Source organism: Fundulus heteroclitus, chromosome 5 (assembly GCF_011125445.2).
Source record: "Fundulus heteroclitus isolate FHET01 chromosome 5, MU-UCD_Fhet_4.1, whole genome shotgun sequence".
Taxonomy (NCBI): Eukaryota; Metazoa; Chordata; class Actinopteri; order Cyprinodontiformes; family Fundulidae; genus Fundulus; species Fundulus heteroclitus.
Genome location: NC_046365.1, coordinates 15,322,633 through 15,340,336, shown reverse-complemented (window position 1 = coordinate 15,340,336; position 17,704 = coordinate 15,322,633). Strand labels below are relative to the sequence as shown.

The window sequence follows — 17,704 nt, the reverse complement described above, 5'->3', positions numbered from 1 at the left end:
GTCTGTCTGTCTGTCTGTCTGTCTGTCTGTCTGTCTGTCTGTCTATCTATCTATCTATCTATCTATCTATCTATCTATCTATCTATCTATCTATCTATCTATCTATCTATCTATCTGATGTTGTGTGTGTGTATACTTAAGGCTAAACACTTTTTTGTATTTTCAGACAGAAAACCATCTAGGCCCTTGTTTAATTTAAAAAGTGAGAAGAAATTGATGCATTCCAACTGTTTTTAATATTTGCTTTAGTTTGTATTCCCCCATGTTCTATTTTGTTTCTACATTTTATTCCTACTTGCTTTTATACTGTTATTTTCCTATATTTTAATCATATAAAGCATTTTGCATTGTTTCTGTACTGAAATGTGCTATACAAATACATTTGCCTTGCCTTGCCTTCTGTATCTTCATCTGTCCTCAAATCTAATGACTTCAGCAGATTATACTGTTTTATTATCTTGTCAACATTAGCATGGTTATTGTTCCTCATATAGTTAGCGTAGCAAAGTGAACATTAGTCAAAATTTTTTAACATGCAGGACCAGAAGATTTTTGTATTCTTTGAAGGAGTAATACCTCCATGGATCCTTGATTCCCATTCACTGAGCTAGTATTTAATACTAGCTCTCCAGCCAAAACCAATTTGTTTAGAGTTGACTTTAAATGTTAATGTTTCACTTTGTAGTCCAACTTGTCTTATACTGAATCTTGAGCTGCTGCTACTTTCCCACTGCAACATGCTTGCCTCTGTAATGCTTTTAATTACTCTGTAATGTCTTCTTTTTTTGTAAATCATTTTGAATCATCATGTTACTGAAAAGTCATTTAAAAACAAACTTGCCTCGCTTTAATATCAATCTGTCACAGAGACAAATCTAGAACGTACAATGTCTAGAATGTGTAGACATTGCAACAATGTTTTTTTTACTGTTCAACACTTCATGTTATGCTAAACATTTCAATGGAACAATGCCCTAAATCTGCCAGTGGTATGTCATTACATCAAGGCTGAGCACCTGCCGCCTTTGAGGTGTGGATGTGCACGTCTGTAACTGCAGGGAGATTTAAGTTTTTAAGTAATCCTTTAATTTTACCAACATGTTGGTTCTGACTTAGAGTAAAATCACCCTTTTTACCCAATGAGATTATTTGGCAAAATACCGATGGGAACATGCAAAAAACTGTTCAGCAACTGTAATAAGGGTTTCATTGCTGTAATATCAATAAAGAGGTTTCCACCGATTAGGAATTTTGACATGTCATCTTTCATTAAAACATAAAAAACAGATCTTTCAAATCATATTTTCAAAAGCGATACTTTTCAAATTTTTTGTTGTTAAAGCAAATTGAAAACCAAATGTATCCTTCTCCTTCACTTTGCAATTATGCGCTACTTTGTGTTCGTTTATAACATAGAATTCCAATGAATGATATTGAAGGTTTACAATTGTAAAGTGAAAGAACGCGAAAAGGTTCAGTATTTTTAAGGCACTGTGTATAAATGATAATGGAGTGAATGCCACATCCCTGAGACAGGCCTTATAAAAATTGGAGAGAATGCAAAACCAAAAAGGTTTTGGCCTAAAGCAAAAGGTCTGTGGTACTCTGATTAAAATTCCTCTCAACTGTTGAGCTAGCATTTAATGCTACCCAGGCTACTGAACCAGAAAACTGCAACTGACTACGTGAGGGGATCTCATACTGAGATCCTGAATGCCACAATGCAAAGTCGTCTCTCTTTAGTTGCTCCTTCACCCGATACTTGTGCATCATGTTATACCACAACAGACCTGTAAAACTGACCTGTGTTAATTCAACACAACTGTGCTTATTTGATTTGGATTTAGCAACATAACATTAAACAGCTGTTTGATATCAAATAATTTAAGGAAATCTACATTTATTTTTGCTTTCAGAGCCCCCCTGACACACTGAAAAACAGCTTATGAATGTATGACTAAAAAGATAAAAATAAATAAATAAATCCCTGCACTTTGAAACACCTTATTGTTCTTTGCCCTGGAAAAAAAATACAAAAAGAAAAAGACATAAAACGGCATTATAGGAAATCTAAAGTGATATGACTAAGCCCCGCTGGGCACATGACTAAATTAAGGATTTATGCTGGGCTATATATCATATTACTGAAGGAGGTCTTCCTTTAAGACCTCCTTTAGTAATGGAACCATGAACCATGATGCTTTGCCAAGTCTTACTCCTCTGTTGCTTTCTCTTTTGTCACACTTAATCTCATGTAATCCACTTAGTGTCATAAGTGGAAAACATGACAGGAATACCACCACTCTGTGTCATAACGTCTCACAAATGCTATAGCAGCTCTTAGAGGGAACGCTGAGGTTGTTGTGTCAGGGAAAACGCTTATCTTCATGGCTGTTTGCTTGGGCAAGATTTGGTGAAATGTGTTACACAGATATTACCACCTATTCACGCATTCTGAGACAGATAACAGATCCTTGTATTGACTCCTCGTCGCCTGCAGGAGAAGCCAGGGGGGCAATCTTTTGTGCATGTAAAAAGTTAATGCCAATGCAATTTCCATTTGTTTTCTGCAGTTGCTATTTTAGGGACAGTGGAGATGTAACACAAAGACTATAAATGTCAGCCTAACAATGAAAGATTGGCTGATTCCATCTAAGGGTGTGGCAGTAATTCTTCACAGGCCAGAAGACAAATGTCCTCTCAGACATGCGCTCCAAGTCATAAGTGTTCTAATAAACAAAGAAAGGATGTTTCCAGAGATGTCAAAGTTATTGGAGTTGTAAAAACGTGTCTATTTTTAAGGTGGCACGAGATCTTGCGATGTTAAAACGCCCAAATGGTTCTTGTCAATGTGAAGCCTGCCTTGCAAAGCGCTATTCAGCTACAGTCAGCATGTGACTCAATCAGATGAAGTAAACGTAACTTTTTTTTTAGCCCCGGATAAGACAGTAAGTTCTTCAACTTTACAGCCCAGCATATCTATAGTGGGGACTCTTGACGTAGTATTTCCATAGTTGCCCTGGAGAGCCTGCTCAAAAAAACTCTCCTTAGGCTGGCCAACAATACTCAGTTACAAAAGCATTGAAAAAGCATCCACCACATTTAAATCATTATTGTGCCAATGTTTTAGGTAGCAGGTAGAACAACAACACGAACAAGAAATAAATAAAAATAGGGAAATCTATTGGGAGAGGGAACAGAAACAGTTTGTAAGTATAATAAGAATACTCCCACTTCCAAACTGTCAGCAGCTAACTAGCTAAAGTTTTCATGGTTGATGTTGCTTCAGCACTTCATGTTGGTGCTGCTTTAAAGAGACCGTTTTTAATTACACACAACTGTAATAAATTCTTAATGGTTTTGATTTAAAAACTATTAAAAAACTTTGATCAAAGCTGAACTGATAAATCCTTCACTGAGCAGAGATACTTCAAGTTACGGTCTGGGATCAACAAAACACTTATTCTATTTGTGAAAACATAATTCTTGTTTGGCAGTGGGAGCAGCTTATTAATGTAATAATAATATAAATATATCAAGTAGGTGAACCTGGATTTAATTATGGTGCACTAAAGGGCATGCATAAACGTATATGCAGGTGCTCAATATTTACCAGTTTTTGGAAGCTTCAAATACTGAATTTAGATGCAAAGGTAGTTCCTCTCCTTAAACACTGTATTTTGACATGTGAAAAAAGCCTCTGTCTTTCCTAAAAAAATGTGCCAACCTTTAATCAAAGAATAATGCATGACTTTCAAGAATCAATAATCTTTGTTGTCATTATGTAACCATAATTAAATTTTGGTGACACACTGGGATAGCCTTTACGGGAAATCCCACCCAAGTATACTGCAGGTATATTTATGTAAATTCAGGTCAAAGGAAATAACTTCTTATTCTGAAACACCGGAACTGTCTGCAGATTTAGCTAAGGAAAGAAAGACTGGTGAAAGTGTAGGGAAACAAGAAGTAATGTATTTGTAAAAGCTTACAAATAATTAATGTTCTGATAAAACTGTACATTGAGTGTGGAAATGCTCATGTGTTGTGCCAACGTCTTGCAAAGCCTTAATCATGGAGATAAATCTTGGGATTTTTGGGAGACATATCTGTAAAACTGCAAAATAAACAAGTGGTTGATGCCAGACACGGTCCAGGGTATGATTTGTCAAAATGTTTTACACACTACAATTGGAGTTTTCACATATGCTCCCTGTCTGCATTGCAACCTTTGAGAGATCTTGCTGTCCAGATGATGTGTATTATTTCCATACGCAATTAAAGATTTTCTGTGCATGCTGGTCATCTTTGATAATATATTTTTAAGAAAAAAATCTTTGTGTGCTCCTACTTCCTCATCTTTGCAAAAGCTCATGGGAACTGTGGAGAGGAGAAAAATAACGTCACTGGCATAAAATTAAAAGGGCCAGGGATTTAAAAAGGCACATTGCATTGTATTATAGTTAGGGAGACCTTATAGTTTTGTAATTCAAATAGTTATGTTGGTTGAATACTGTCATGATCATGATGAGTATTGATGATCATGGTCTGATCATCAATACTCACACCTGTTAAAACTCTGCCCCATCCTAATCTTCACTCATCAGATCCACCCGCTCCTGTTACTATATAACATGCTGTCAGACCAGACACTAGGTGCCAGATTATTTCGAGCCATAGGTGAGACTAATCCAGCGTTATGTTCCTGACTACTTGCTTGACTGTTTCCTGACCTGTTCTGCCTCTTGTTTCTGGACCTGGGTCTGTGCCCTGACTCTTCGTATTCTGGAAATTCCCTCTGCACATCCTACTCATCATCATTACCATGGTTCTGACCCTCTGTCTGTCCTCTGACCACCGAGAACCAGCCAAAGCCCGCCGTTGGGTTTTTCTGACCATACCAAGGTCTGTTAGTGTGCCGACCATCCAGCCGGAGCCAGAACTCACTATCCCCACAAATCCCCGGATCGTGAGAAGAGGTTTCTGCCATAGACGCTGACAATTACCCCGGGACCAGCTGCAGTTTTACTATAAATAAACTTATATTATAAGTCATGAATCGTCAACTGCTTGTCTGGTTTGAATACTGGGTCCTCTGTTTCTGACCGTAACAAAACACAGAATATACTGTGGAATGTTTCATTAGATGCTTCAAATATGGCAGGTATGCCAAATATTATTCATACCCCTTGCAGAGTTACTTTTAAAAAAATTTTCTTTTTAGTTTGCCGTGTTTTTTTTGACCGGAGGAAATGTTAATGGTCAGATTTAAATTTGATCCAAAATCTGTGGTGAAAGCTAAAAGATTATGGTGATGACAAGAAGTTCAGCCACCCTCCAGAAGCTCACCACCACAGATACATTATGATTGTAATAAATATTTGATGGCGGTATTGATATCAAGTTTCATGAAGTTTATTTGTATATCACATTTCAGCAGCAAGACGGTTCAAAATGCTTTACATCATGAAAACATAAAAACATCAAACAGTCCCCAGTAGACCAGCAGCAAACCTGCAATTGTATCAAGTGAAAATATCAATATACCTCAAATATGTTGGTCAATGGCCTTGCCTTGCCTTGTTATGATGAGTTGAAAGCAACTCTAAACAGGTGGGTTTGCAGTGTTGATTCAAAGGAACTCAGTGGTTCAGCTGTTTTGCACTTTTCTGGAAGTTTGTTCCAGATTGTGGAGAATAGAAGCTGAATACTGCTTCTCCATGTTTGGTTCTCGGTATGCAGAATAGAGCAGAACCAGAAGATCTGAGTTGTCTGGAAGGTTGATACAGCTTCAACAGGTCTGTAATGTATTTTGGTGTTAAGCCGTTCAGTGAATTATAAACAAGAAATGTGCATACGTCTCTTTCCACACAAAAGTTGGGATCTATCAAAAAAAACTTGATGTGAAAATGTGCGCCCCTCATAGCAACTCTGACCTATGTGTACGCTAATGTTGGAGAATAAATGAGAAATTGGAAATGTAGACGTAAACCTGCATGATGACTCCTCTGAAACATTCAGTTTAACTCCACATCAGATTTTAATCATCATCGTTAAGTGCTTCGAGAGTATCCTCCTACAACACATCAATGATACCATCCCTGCTGGCCTGGACAGCCTGCAGTTCGCCTACAGGGATAATCGCTCCACGGAGGACAGCGTATCGTTAGCATTCCATCTATTTCTGACTCAACTACAGTGTTTCAACACTTATGGATGCTTTTGGTGGACTTTAGCTCCCATACATGCTGTCTCAGAAGCTCCACAACATGGGATTATCCACACCTCTCTGCTCCTGGATCAATGAATTTCTCATGAACAGGCCCTAGGTGGTGAGGATAGGGAAACACACATCGGCTCCACTGATTCTCAACACAGGGACGCCACAGGGCTGTCTCCTAAGCCCTGGTCTCTTCATCCTCTTCACCCATGACTGTTCTGATATATACACCCCACAAACACAAAGGTTAAGTCTGCTGACGACACTACTGGTGCGTCTCATCTCCAACAATGATGAGACCCACTACAGAGAGAAGGTCTACAATCTCACACATTGGTGCTCCAGGAACAACCTGAACACCAGCAACACCAAGGAGGTCATAATGGACTACAGGAGATCCAGGAAGACTGAACTTGGTCCTCTCTTTATACAGGGGGCGCCATCGGACGCTCTGACCACTGCCTTTTCACAACAGCTCTGTTTGTACTAGGACTAAACTAAACACTAGCAGACTCTTATTTAATAATCATATGGAGTATTCAATTTAAAGGAGTTGGATATATATAAAACAATGCAACACACATGTTTGCATAAAAGCCCAGTAAAACACAATAACGTTTGTGGTTGTAATGTGATTATTGCGATATTATATGATTTTTCAACAGGATTTCTCTCATATATTTTCTTTCATCACTTATTATTGATGGATCTATAATAGACTAAAATGACAGTATGCTATAATAACAAAGAAGCTAATGGGCACCTTAGATGTCTGGCTTTCAGATGACTGATGGATACGAAAGTGTCAAAAAAAAGAAAGAAAAACTTGAAATCAAAACAAATTTAAGTAACAAGCATACACTAATAGATGCGGTGTAATGTCTTTGTGTCTAACAGGCACTCTTGTTTATATATAGTACCAGCAAATGAAAGGATACAATGAATAGAAAACTCATTTAGCACCTACCTAGTCTGCTTTTGTAACACATCTTGACTATCTTTGCTCTGTTAATGATAGAGCAAAAACTCACCGTCTCGTATATACTGATCATCTGCTTGTGAAGTGTTACATTAGTGAAGAAAATTATTTATCTGCAACATGACATGGTTTTAAAGCATTTTGGGGTGACAAAGCTGAATTTGCATAAAAAAGACACACTTATTAGAAGAAATGTTAACATATCTGATGACATTAACCATATTATTATTAAAAACCCAATTTATGTCACAGGCAAAGCAGTATACAGCATTTAGAGTTTAAGATAATAGTAAAACTGTTGATGTATAACCATATGTATAACCATAAAACCCAACTGATTAAGGAGGACACATTTCACACGTAAAACATTGACTTGTCCAAACAGTGAAAAACTCTACAGATAGTTATAAATTAATTGGCAAGATGTTTTAGAGACATGCCAAATGTGCAGAACCTGCAGACGAGTCCCTAGCAACACAAAAGTCTCACACTGAGTCAAGGTCAGAGAAAAATCTTAGCCTGACATTAGAATAGCTATGGAGCGTAACGTCCTTTGGATGTTCAAGAATTGCTGGCACAAATGTATTATGGTTGCAGTGGCAATAAAAAGAAGCCTTGGTAACTTTAAAAGATTAGATATTCATCTTATCCAAGCTGCTGTGGGGCTGCCTAATTTAATCATGAGCTCAGTTTCCAATGGCAATGAAAGAGGGAGGTATGAAGATTAATGAAAATTATCATCCTGTATATAAGGATGTTGAATGAGACAGGAAAGCTGTGGGAAAATTTATTACATACATTTGGGTAGACATGCAGTTCACTGCCATCAAGAGTGGGTAGTGATGTCGCTTTATTAACAGTACAAAATAAAAAGGGATTAGATTGTTGTTTTGGTTTGTCTTTTTTAAACTTATGTTAACTTCATTGCAACAAGAGTCCTCACAGGTAACTATCCATGTGTAGTTCAAATAAAAAGCTCAAGGTTAAAAGAAATATAGGTCAGGTCACCAAAAATGATTCTGTTAAACGACATGGTACATGAAACATTCCTGGTGTATTGATGGATGATGCACATAAGGTTGACATAACAACAAGAGTTTACTGAATTAATTGCTAAACAACAACCACAGAGCTGGAAGAATATTACTTAGGAAATACCTTTCATCAGTAAAGGGATCAAATTGGATGGGAAGATGGATGGAGCTGAATACAGAGAAATACTGATAAACGAAAGTCTTTGTTAGAAGTTTCAACTGAGTTTAGATTATGGGCTAGGTTCACTCTCTAGAAGTGTTAGAATGGCCCAAAAAGTAAAAATTTAAATTCAATAGATAATCTAGGACAGAACTTGAACATCAATGTTCACAGATGCTCTTCACTGACTCGGACTGACCTAATGCTAATTTACAAATCTAAACAGGCAAAGCATTTAGTCCTTATTAGATCACAACTACAGACTTAATCCAAATACGCACAAACCTTTTGTGTGATTGTGCTTTGTAATTTTTTTTTTGAAAACCTTTCCACCCCAGAATTATGCATTACTTTCTGTTTGTCTATCACATAACATGTCAAAAAAAGACAATAAAGTTTGTAAAGTGGGTGTAATGTGAACGTGGGGGAGTGGAAGCAGCACTAACAGCCTTCCGAAGTTCACAGCTACTTGTTAACTCTGCTGTCTTACCACCTTCTTGGTGGCTCAGAGGGCTAAAATAGTGAGTTAATTTTAACCCTCAAATGCATAAGAAAAAAAAAAACGTTGAAGAGATTGTCAAATGAGATACTGAAATCTAGCAGATATGATGATAGGCAGCTCCTGGAGTCATTGATCATGTCCCAACTTCAAGCTAATGGCTCTCTGACATCAAAAAGATGACTGCAGACAGATCGATTGGGATGTTAATTACCCTAATAAACTAAAGGACTGTGATGGTGTCTGGTATGATGACTGTATCTATGACTGAACAAAAAATGATGATGACATGATGATGACAGTGACAGTGATACTGACAACCCCATGGTGCAGCCTAAAATATTCAACCAACTTAGCTGGCGAATATATATATATATATATATATATATATATATATATATATATATATATATATATATATATATATAAAGCTAAGCAAGGTAACTTGTTTAGTAGTTTAGATGCTTATTGTGACAAATGAACATCTTTTAAGCACTTTTGTACATTTTGTGTGTTACATTTCTCATTGCTGTGCGATGTCTGCAGTTTCTATTATGCTGGAATGATGACTGTGAATCATCACATTTTAAATATATTTGCATTTGTTTTATAGCTCTGACCTTTAAAAGATAGAATTTTTCATCATTTGGCAAATACAGCAAATACTTACATAGTATAGAAACTGCATTGCACACAACAGACTCAAAATAATCACCAATGACAACTATGTCATTGCTATAAATGTTTTGCACCAACTAAGTCCCGAAATAGCATTCATTCAGGAATATTCTTTTGACTCATTATTGTAAACCTTAAATCATAAGTTTACTTAGTTTCCTTTACACGATAAAAAATAAATAAATCTGACAGATAAGTTAATGTGTTAATGTGAAGTTAATGCACATTGTTTATTGATTTTGATCACTTAGACAAAAAGGCCCTAAATCTGGAGGTCTACATGTAATTAAGAAGTACAGATCAGAACAGTGCTCAAATGGAGCATTACGGACAAAGCATTCTGCAGTCTTATCAAAATTAAGACTGCAGAATGCCGTCAGTTTTATTTGGAAAAGCCCATGTTACCCTTCAGTGCTCTGGGTAATCGACATGTCTTTTCAATGAGTCAGAATTTCCCTATACTGTAATGTTCTGTTTTTTGGTTTTGGTTTAGTTTTTGATTGTGTTGCTTCTCTCATGCTTTTGGGTTTATTTCCTTTGTAGATTCTGTCTTGTTTTAGGGTTTTGTTTAGTCTGTGTATTGTTTTAAGTAGTCCGGTCTTTGTGTTAGTTCTTATTCTGTGCTTAGAGTTTATTCTCGGTCTTAGTTTTATCCTTCTGTCAGTCTCGTTATTGTTTCCACCTGCCTGTGGTTAATTAGTGCTCTCCGCTCACCTGTTTCTCTGCTTATTTAAGTCTCACTCCCTCCTAAGTTATCTGTCGGTACGTCATACTCTAATGCACCTGTTCCTCCATCTTTGCAGTCTCTGTTTTTGGTAAGAGCTCCCAGCACCTTGTTTCTATTTTTGGATAACCTGTTCTGTTTGTTTTTGCCCAGTCAGTTCGCCTGTTCCGTCAAGTGTGTCTGGATGTTTGCCTTACCCTTGTTTTTGGATCCTGTTTTTGTTCATTGGCCCGTCAATAAACCCTGTTAAAGAAATCAATGTTTTTGGCTAAAGATCGGGTTCTGTTTCACACCAACCTTCACATATACTGCATTTTAACCCGAAAAATCTCTGGTTCAACGTCATCGTGAGAATTACTGTCTTTGAGTTACTTCGGTCTTGAAAAGGAATAATAGTGTGTTTGTGATAGCTAAAATCAGAACTTTTATATAATGTCATATATTTTAGGAAACCTTAGGTTCCTAAAAAGCTGGAACTGGGACAGCCACGTAGGAACCCTTCATATATGAGGCCTTTATCTTTGGCAATTCAGCAGAGACAGTTTTCTACTTTTACTAAACAGATTTTACTTTTAAATCAGTCCAACAAAAAAACACTTTTTTTAGATTTTCTTGTTTGTATGTTTTTTCTATGCTCAAAGTGATTGTTTGGGGTAATGATAAATATATAATAATAAATTATATAATAATAATATTAATACACTCATTTGTTGATAGTAAATGTTAGATTTTCTAAATAATTTCCATCTGGGAATAATTGCTGTTCTTTCTACTGCATTAGAAGATGCAGTTTAGCGCTTTTTACACATAGTAGCAGTGTCAAACACACATGACCATCACTGTATGCTAAAGGGCATACCAATTAGTCACAAAAAAAAACCCTGAACGAATCGGGCAGTTGTGCATTAATTTATTATTCTGACAATCCTAGCTTAAAACCGACAGAAATTGTTATACGGTAACTATGGAGATATTGCTTATTTTCTTTTATTTTTTTACTACTGTTCAAAAAACTCAGAAAACTGATTGCATAGAAGTTTTATTCGGAACGTAGTCACACAGCTCAACGTGAAATCACTTTAAAAAAAATTCTTTATGCTACGATACAAAATTCCTGCCTTTGTCAAAACCTTCAGCACACAGAGAATTTAGTTTTAAGAACTGAAATGGACTGACGTGTATTGGCTTTATGTAACAAGGTTTTAAGTTTGCTGTATACTGACAAACTATAACAGAGGGAAATAGTTCTTGAAGCTCTGATCCCTGAATTGGTAGAAAACAACAGTATTCTGACTTGGCTTTCATTTTGCTTTTATTCTGTCTGGCTTTTCAGACAGCAGAGCTCAGAGTCAAATGATCTGTATTTGTGTCCCTTGGGAGAAGTTTGCTTTGAACAGAGGGTTTTACTGCACCAACGCACATTGCACTGATCCATAACTTGCAAAGATCATTTAATTAATACAGCCGTTCTTTACAAAAAAGCAGGAATTCATAGAAAAGACATCCGCACTATTTAATAACAACACAACTAAAAACTCACCTCCCAAATTTGCTGTGTAGCATAACTGCAGAGCAGGGCTATGAATCGCCTGATGCTCACGCTTTCACTTACTCTTTGTCTTATTCATCAATAAATTTCATGCCAGGGCTTTTATTTGACAGTTTGGCTGGTAAAGACTGCATTCAACCAACTTAGCTGAGGCTAGGAGTAATTTGCAGATGTGTGTCCTTCTCCCCAGCTCTGAGTCATACTTAATGGGTGTGGACAACATGTACCGCCTCCTATATACAAGAAGCTGAATCCTGCTGAGAGAAGAAGTTGTTCCTTTCTACTTAACTCTATTCTTTGTGCTTTCAGGTGACACTGTAGCTTTATTGTTTCCATTCCACTCTACTTTTCTACTCCCATCACCGGAGGTGGCACCAAATCCAAAACTATCCTGCACATCAGGCCGAAGGTATGCGGCTGTTGGTGTTTTCTCCATATCTGGGCTTTGTTTGACTTTACAGCTTGCAGCGTGTCAATTTATTACATGTATTTAATTGTTCTTTGTAATACAACAGAAGACAGCGCAGCAAATGCTAAAAATGCCAAAGTCACAGCATAAATTATGGCTATCAAATTTGTTGCTTGTTCCAAGCAACAAGGTTGGAAAGGGTGAAACATGAGCAAAATGTTCAACATATTTTGATATAGATTCAAATCACTTCATTACATTGAATCAACTACTGGGGGAAACCAAAGCGAGATTTCTATCTTTTTTTCACTAATCAGAAAACAACATACCTCAAATGTCCTTGGGCTAAACAAAGCTTTAACATTGTGAGATGCAAAGAACCAACTCAGAGCGTAGCATCAATCTCATCAGCAAACAGCCCAGGGAGACCAAAAGGGCACACAAATCACTACTCTCTTAGCTGATGCCACAGGAAGCGTGGGCTTCTGTTTTAAGCAACATTGTGTTAAAAAGGGTTGTAATAAGGATTTCAATTACCATTTCTTTGCAGAATAGAACTTGATACCATGCATTATAGCATAACATCACAATTAAAAATGAACCAAATCTGTAATCAAGTGGATGATTAAAAGATAAATGGAAACCACTGTGTATACATTGCGTTTATCAAATCAGTAGTGGTAGCAATATCTACTCCCTCATTGCAACACCTTTGTGTTCTGCAAGGCATCAAATCCAGTTGTTATATAAATGCTGTGGGTAACCAGTTTTAGACCACAATACAGTAACCTATTCTTCAATGTCCTCATTTAAAGGTGGCATTTTCCTGATAAGTAGTAAGTGTTCAACTGCTTGGTTGGGAATGAAATGACATGTTCCTTCAAAGGGTGATGCTGTTTTGCTGTAAATTTACCCTTTGCAATTATGCAAATATGAGGCGACGGCTTAAAAGTGGAAGGGAAATGGGTGCCATAGTTGCAGCCGGACTGGATGTAGAAAGAGGCGTGGCTTGACACACATCTTGTTTTGGTCTACAGACGGTGCTTAAGTCCCACCTAGTAGTGAAATATCACTTATTGCTCCTTTAAGAAAATAGTATTTGCTTATCGAAAGCCCCAACCATGTAGGGGACACAAGAATATGTGAAAGAAGGTGCTCTGTTCAGGATAAGAAAAAAAACATTACTTTTTTAGTCTACATGCAGATCACTGTGTGTAGAAGAAATACGTCACATCACCCTGAAAATAAAACCCAAACCAAAAAGGTGAAATATTGTAGTGGCAACAACATCTTAGGGAAATGCTTTACTTCATAAGGAACAGGCAAACTGGTCAGAGCTGATGGGACTAAGGATCCAGCTAGATACAAAGCCAATTGTAGAATGAAACAGGTTAGAGGTCACAAAAGTTGGGTTTGGTGTTGAAAGACTTGGTTGTACTTAACCCACACAGCAAACATGCATCACAAACATCACCAATTATCTGGGAGGATTTTTTTTTCATTGGCTAACCTTTATTACATTGATTCATCATTTTAAATATTTAAAATTAGAAACTGACCACATTTCTGAAAATGATCAAAGAGTAATCACAAAAAAAGCCGAATGACATTTAATAAATCACAACTAAAAGAACATTCATAGCGGCATTCTTGCCTTTTTTCTGTTGACGTTCTTGGTAGATTTTATATGAAAACCTTTATTATTCCCTTAAAACATAAAAACTGAATGTATGTGTGAAACGGTGTGCAAAAAGTTATTTTCAGTTCAAGTTTTCAAGGTAGGTTTGCAACAAGGGAATGTTTCGTTTGAAATTTTCCTATAAGGCAGTTTCATGGACTTTGATAACTTAAAAAAAAATACTACTTTTAAGAAAACCATGTATTGTAAACTGGTATCATTTGATGTCTATATAGAAACTTGAGTTATCATGGTCATGGGAAATAAAACTGTCTACATTTCCAAGGGGCTTATCACAAATGATTTATTCCATGACTGACCTCCACCAACTTGTTGGCATGTTCACGGAACACCTGGGCATACTCCTTGACCTCCTTCTCATTTCCACTCTTAGCCGCTTCGATAAGCACCAGAAGGGGAACGTTGGTCTCCAAGAAAGAGTCTGAGATGTGGTCCATCACTGCCTTCCTCAGCTACAACAAGGAGAAAGAGAAAGAAACAGTCTCAATATTAATATGTCAAGATGACTTTGCCGCATTAAAACTAGGCTGTATATGCATCACTTAGCAGTGTAAAGAATTTGATGTAGTAATAATGAGAGAAATGAAGAGAGTAAAAGGCATAGCAGAAGGGAAGAGTGTGTGAAAAAAAAAGGACAGCCATCAAATGGAAGAGATGTAAAACTCTTGTAAGGTGATATTTTTTCCCACAAAGACTTTTATAGTGGCAGTCACCGTGACTTACATCTTTGTTTATGGAATAATTTTGTACCAAACTGGCTAGGGACTGCTTGTTTTATTAGATGGCAAATGATCCTTGGTCTCAGTAGGTGGGATATCTGATTAAATGCCACAATAGCTATACAGAAACTGCTACAGAAAGAGGGCGTTATTCCTGTGAAACCAACTCTAACAAATAAATTAAATTATTCCTACCGTTTTAACACATTTATTTTGAGATTACTGACACTCTTAACGTCTTAAACTTTCACATACATTCCTGCACCTTAAATTGAAAGACGGTGAGACATAATTTACTAATAATGCAAAGATTTCTAACAACAACACACTGCTCTAATTTTGAAATAAGATTTGAAATGATGTGGAGTTCCCACTGGTGCAGGTGCAGCAACAAGGTCCTGGGTTTAAAGCCTGGGGTATTTCTGCAAGGGAGTTTGCATGTTTTCCCTGTGCATGCGTGAGTTTTCTCCAGGTACTCCGGCTTCCTACCACTGTTCAAAAACACGACTGTTAGGGGTCAACTGGCCTCTCAAAATTGCTCTTAGGTGCAAGTGTGTGCATGAATAGCTGTGTGTCCTGTGTGTCTCTATGCTGCCCTGTGATGGACTAGGGACCTGTCCAGGATGTATCCCACCTCTCACCCTATGACTGCTGGAGATAGGCACCAGACCCTGCGACCCTGCACAGAGAAGCGGGTATAGATAATGGATGGATGGAGGAAATGAATAAAAGAAAAGTACATTTTAAGCGACAGTGACTGATCAGTCTTGCATTCACAATACTGAGTGGGCAAGACAGGTCTTCTAAGGCATCTAAACACTGCAAAGCACACACTTCTTAAGCACTCCCTTGACACTTCTAGATAACTGATTTTAAAAGATATATGTTCGTGTTAAATGCAATGCAGGATGATAAAATGCCCTACTGGAGAAAAAAAAGGGTGATTTACTCTGGCGTTTTTGAGATGTGAACATTACACCCTTTTTGCCAAGCTTAAGATGGGAGGTGCATTAGTCCAAATGTGTAATCTTGCAATCCTAAAACTGGAAAAGAAGAGTGAGGAATTGAAGTAGACAGAAATCTTGCTTTGCCAGACTTATCTATGTACCCTGTTAATGGTGATGTAATATTGGTGTATGTGATTGTGGGATGCACCAGTTTGGGTTAATTCTGAAATATAAAGGATTGTGTGGGGGGTCAGAAAGCATAAGGCACAGCTTTTTTTAAATGTTTGACTCTTCTAACATTATAGCAACTTCAAGATAGATGTCACCCACGGTGGAAATAAATGCTGTCACACCACATACTAAAATGACATCAAAGTGGATGCATGTTCTGATGAAAGCAGCTTCATTGTAATTTGTTTGTTATCTCTTGGTACATTAAGCTGCATTTCCTTCACCAGCAAAAACCTAATTTTGATAATAGTTGCATGTGTCTATGGTAGGCCTATTTTATAAAAACATAATGTAAGAGGATTGACAGTTCTGACAAAAGACTAAAAAACAAGCAGTGGATTAAATATGGATTCAATTTATGCATTCATTAGTCAGTTTAGTTACTACAGCCCATTCTGCAAAATAGCTATGAAAAAGTTCCAATAGTTTTCATTAATCATTTTGATGATAACGAATATATGACATTTTAATATAAGGAAATTATATATTTAACATAATTTTTATTTGTCTGCAGCTAATGGGGTTGGTATACTTTGTAGATCTAATCTTCAAAGACAATACCAGAGAACCCAGAGGACCAATGTGGACAAGATTCTGTGTTAGCAAAGGCATAATCATACACTGGCACAAGAAGAGGATCCCAGCATAGTGCTAGTTCTTTAATATGTAAATATTATAATAGATCATTTGAGTTGTCCTATTATTGTTGTTTCTAGCACAGTTGGTAGTTTCAGGCATGCGCAAAAAGGACCTCCACATAATGGTGTTTTACATAACTTCAGTTGTCTAAGCCACACAAACGCACCATAAACTTTTTCACAAATCTCTACACAGAAAAGTGATTATAAGAATTTTAGTTTTGTCACCAAAAACAGTTTGCAAGTTGACAGGAGCTGCAAAAGCAACAGATTATGTTTTTTTTTTTTTTTTTTTTTTTTTTTAACCTAGGTTTTTCTGAGCTAGGCCCTTCAAGCTAATCATTAGCATGCTATATTTTGCCAAGTGTAAGAGATGATATGCATGAACAAACTTGTTTGACGTTGCCACTGCTCCATTGGCAAAATATGTTAGCATGGTCAGAAATATTATGTCTTGCTGTTTTCAACTAAGTGGATGTTAAACATTTTGAAAAATTAATTGTGGCATATACAGATCCGGAAAAGAAGAACAGACTGCAATTTGCACAATTTTGTGCAAATTTTCAAATAATAGCACCCATACAGTAGCTAGGTACTACTATAACACATAAAAAAGTAATACAATGATACCAGTCCCTGCATAGTCATGAATACCCAATAGTAAAACAGATTCTGGTTGTGAATTTGAGTGGAAGGATGATACAGACAAGTGATTTCCCAAGTTGCAGTCTCTCCTGCACCATCAGCATTCTAATGCCCACACACCACTCCCACAGAAATCCATCTTCAATATTTCAGATCTCACCTCCCTCAATACTTCCCTCCCACTGTCTGTCCTCTAACACTCCCTCTGTATTTCACTAACACTTAAAGGAAATAGAACTGGAATTCCAATATATAGCACAGGCTCTGCTCATTATAGGTTTGTGGGGAAGCTATTTGTCTCCATAGTCGAACAGTGCCACAGCGGCTCATGCTTTTACAGTAGCGCCTTTTGTTTTGTAGAAATATTTTGACTGCCAAGTTTTGTAGGTGATGGTAATATCACATGACATATTAATCAAGCAACAAACATTAAAGTGCTTTAAAAATGTATCATTCATGTGGTATTAAACATAGTGATGAAACTTTTAGCGTGGGCAAAACCTTGTAATATTTTAGCTCATAATTTATCTAAAACTCTTCACACAGCTGAGACTGGAAATTTCAACCATTCTG

The 17,704-nt window shown here is 36.9% G+C and overlaps 1 protein-coding gene across 3 annotated transcripts in view; it reads right to left on the bottom strand.

The window, feature by feature from the left end:
* Positions 1–17,704, bottom strand: part of ctnna2 (catenin (cadherin-associated protein), alpha 2) — a 378,523-nt gene that overhangs the window by 109,284 nt on the left and 251,535 nt on the right. For all 3 annotated transcript variants that reach the window (XM_036136991.1, XM_036136992.1, XM_036136993.1), the window contains one exon: positions 14,251–14,403. In XM_036136991.1, the coding sequence (XP_035992884.1) occupies positions 14,251–14,403 (153 nt within the window). The remainder of the gene's footprint in view (positions 1–14,250; positions 14,404–17,704) is intronic.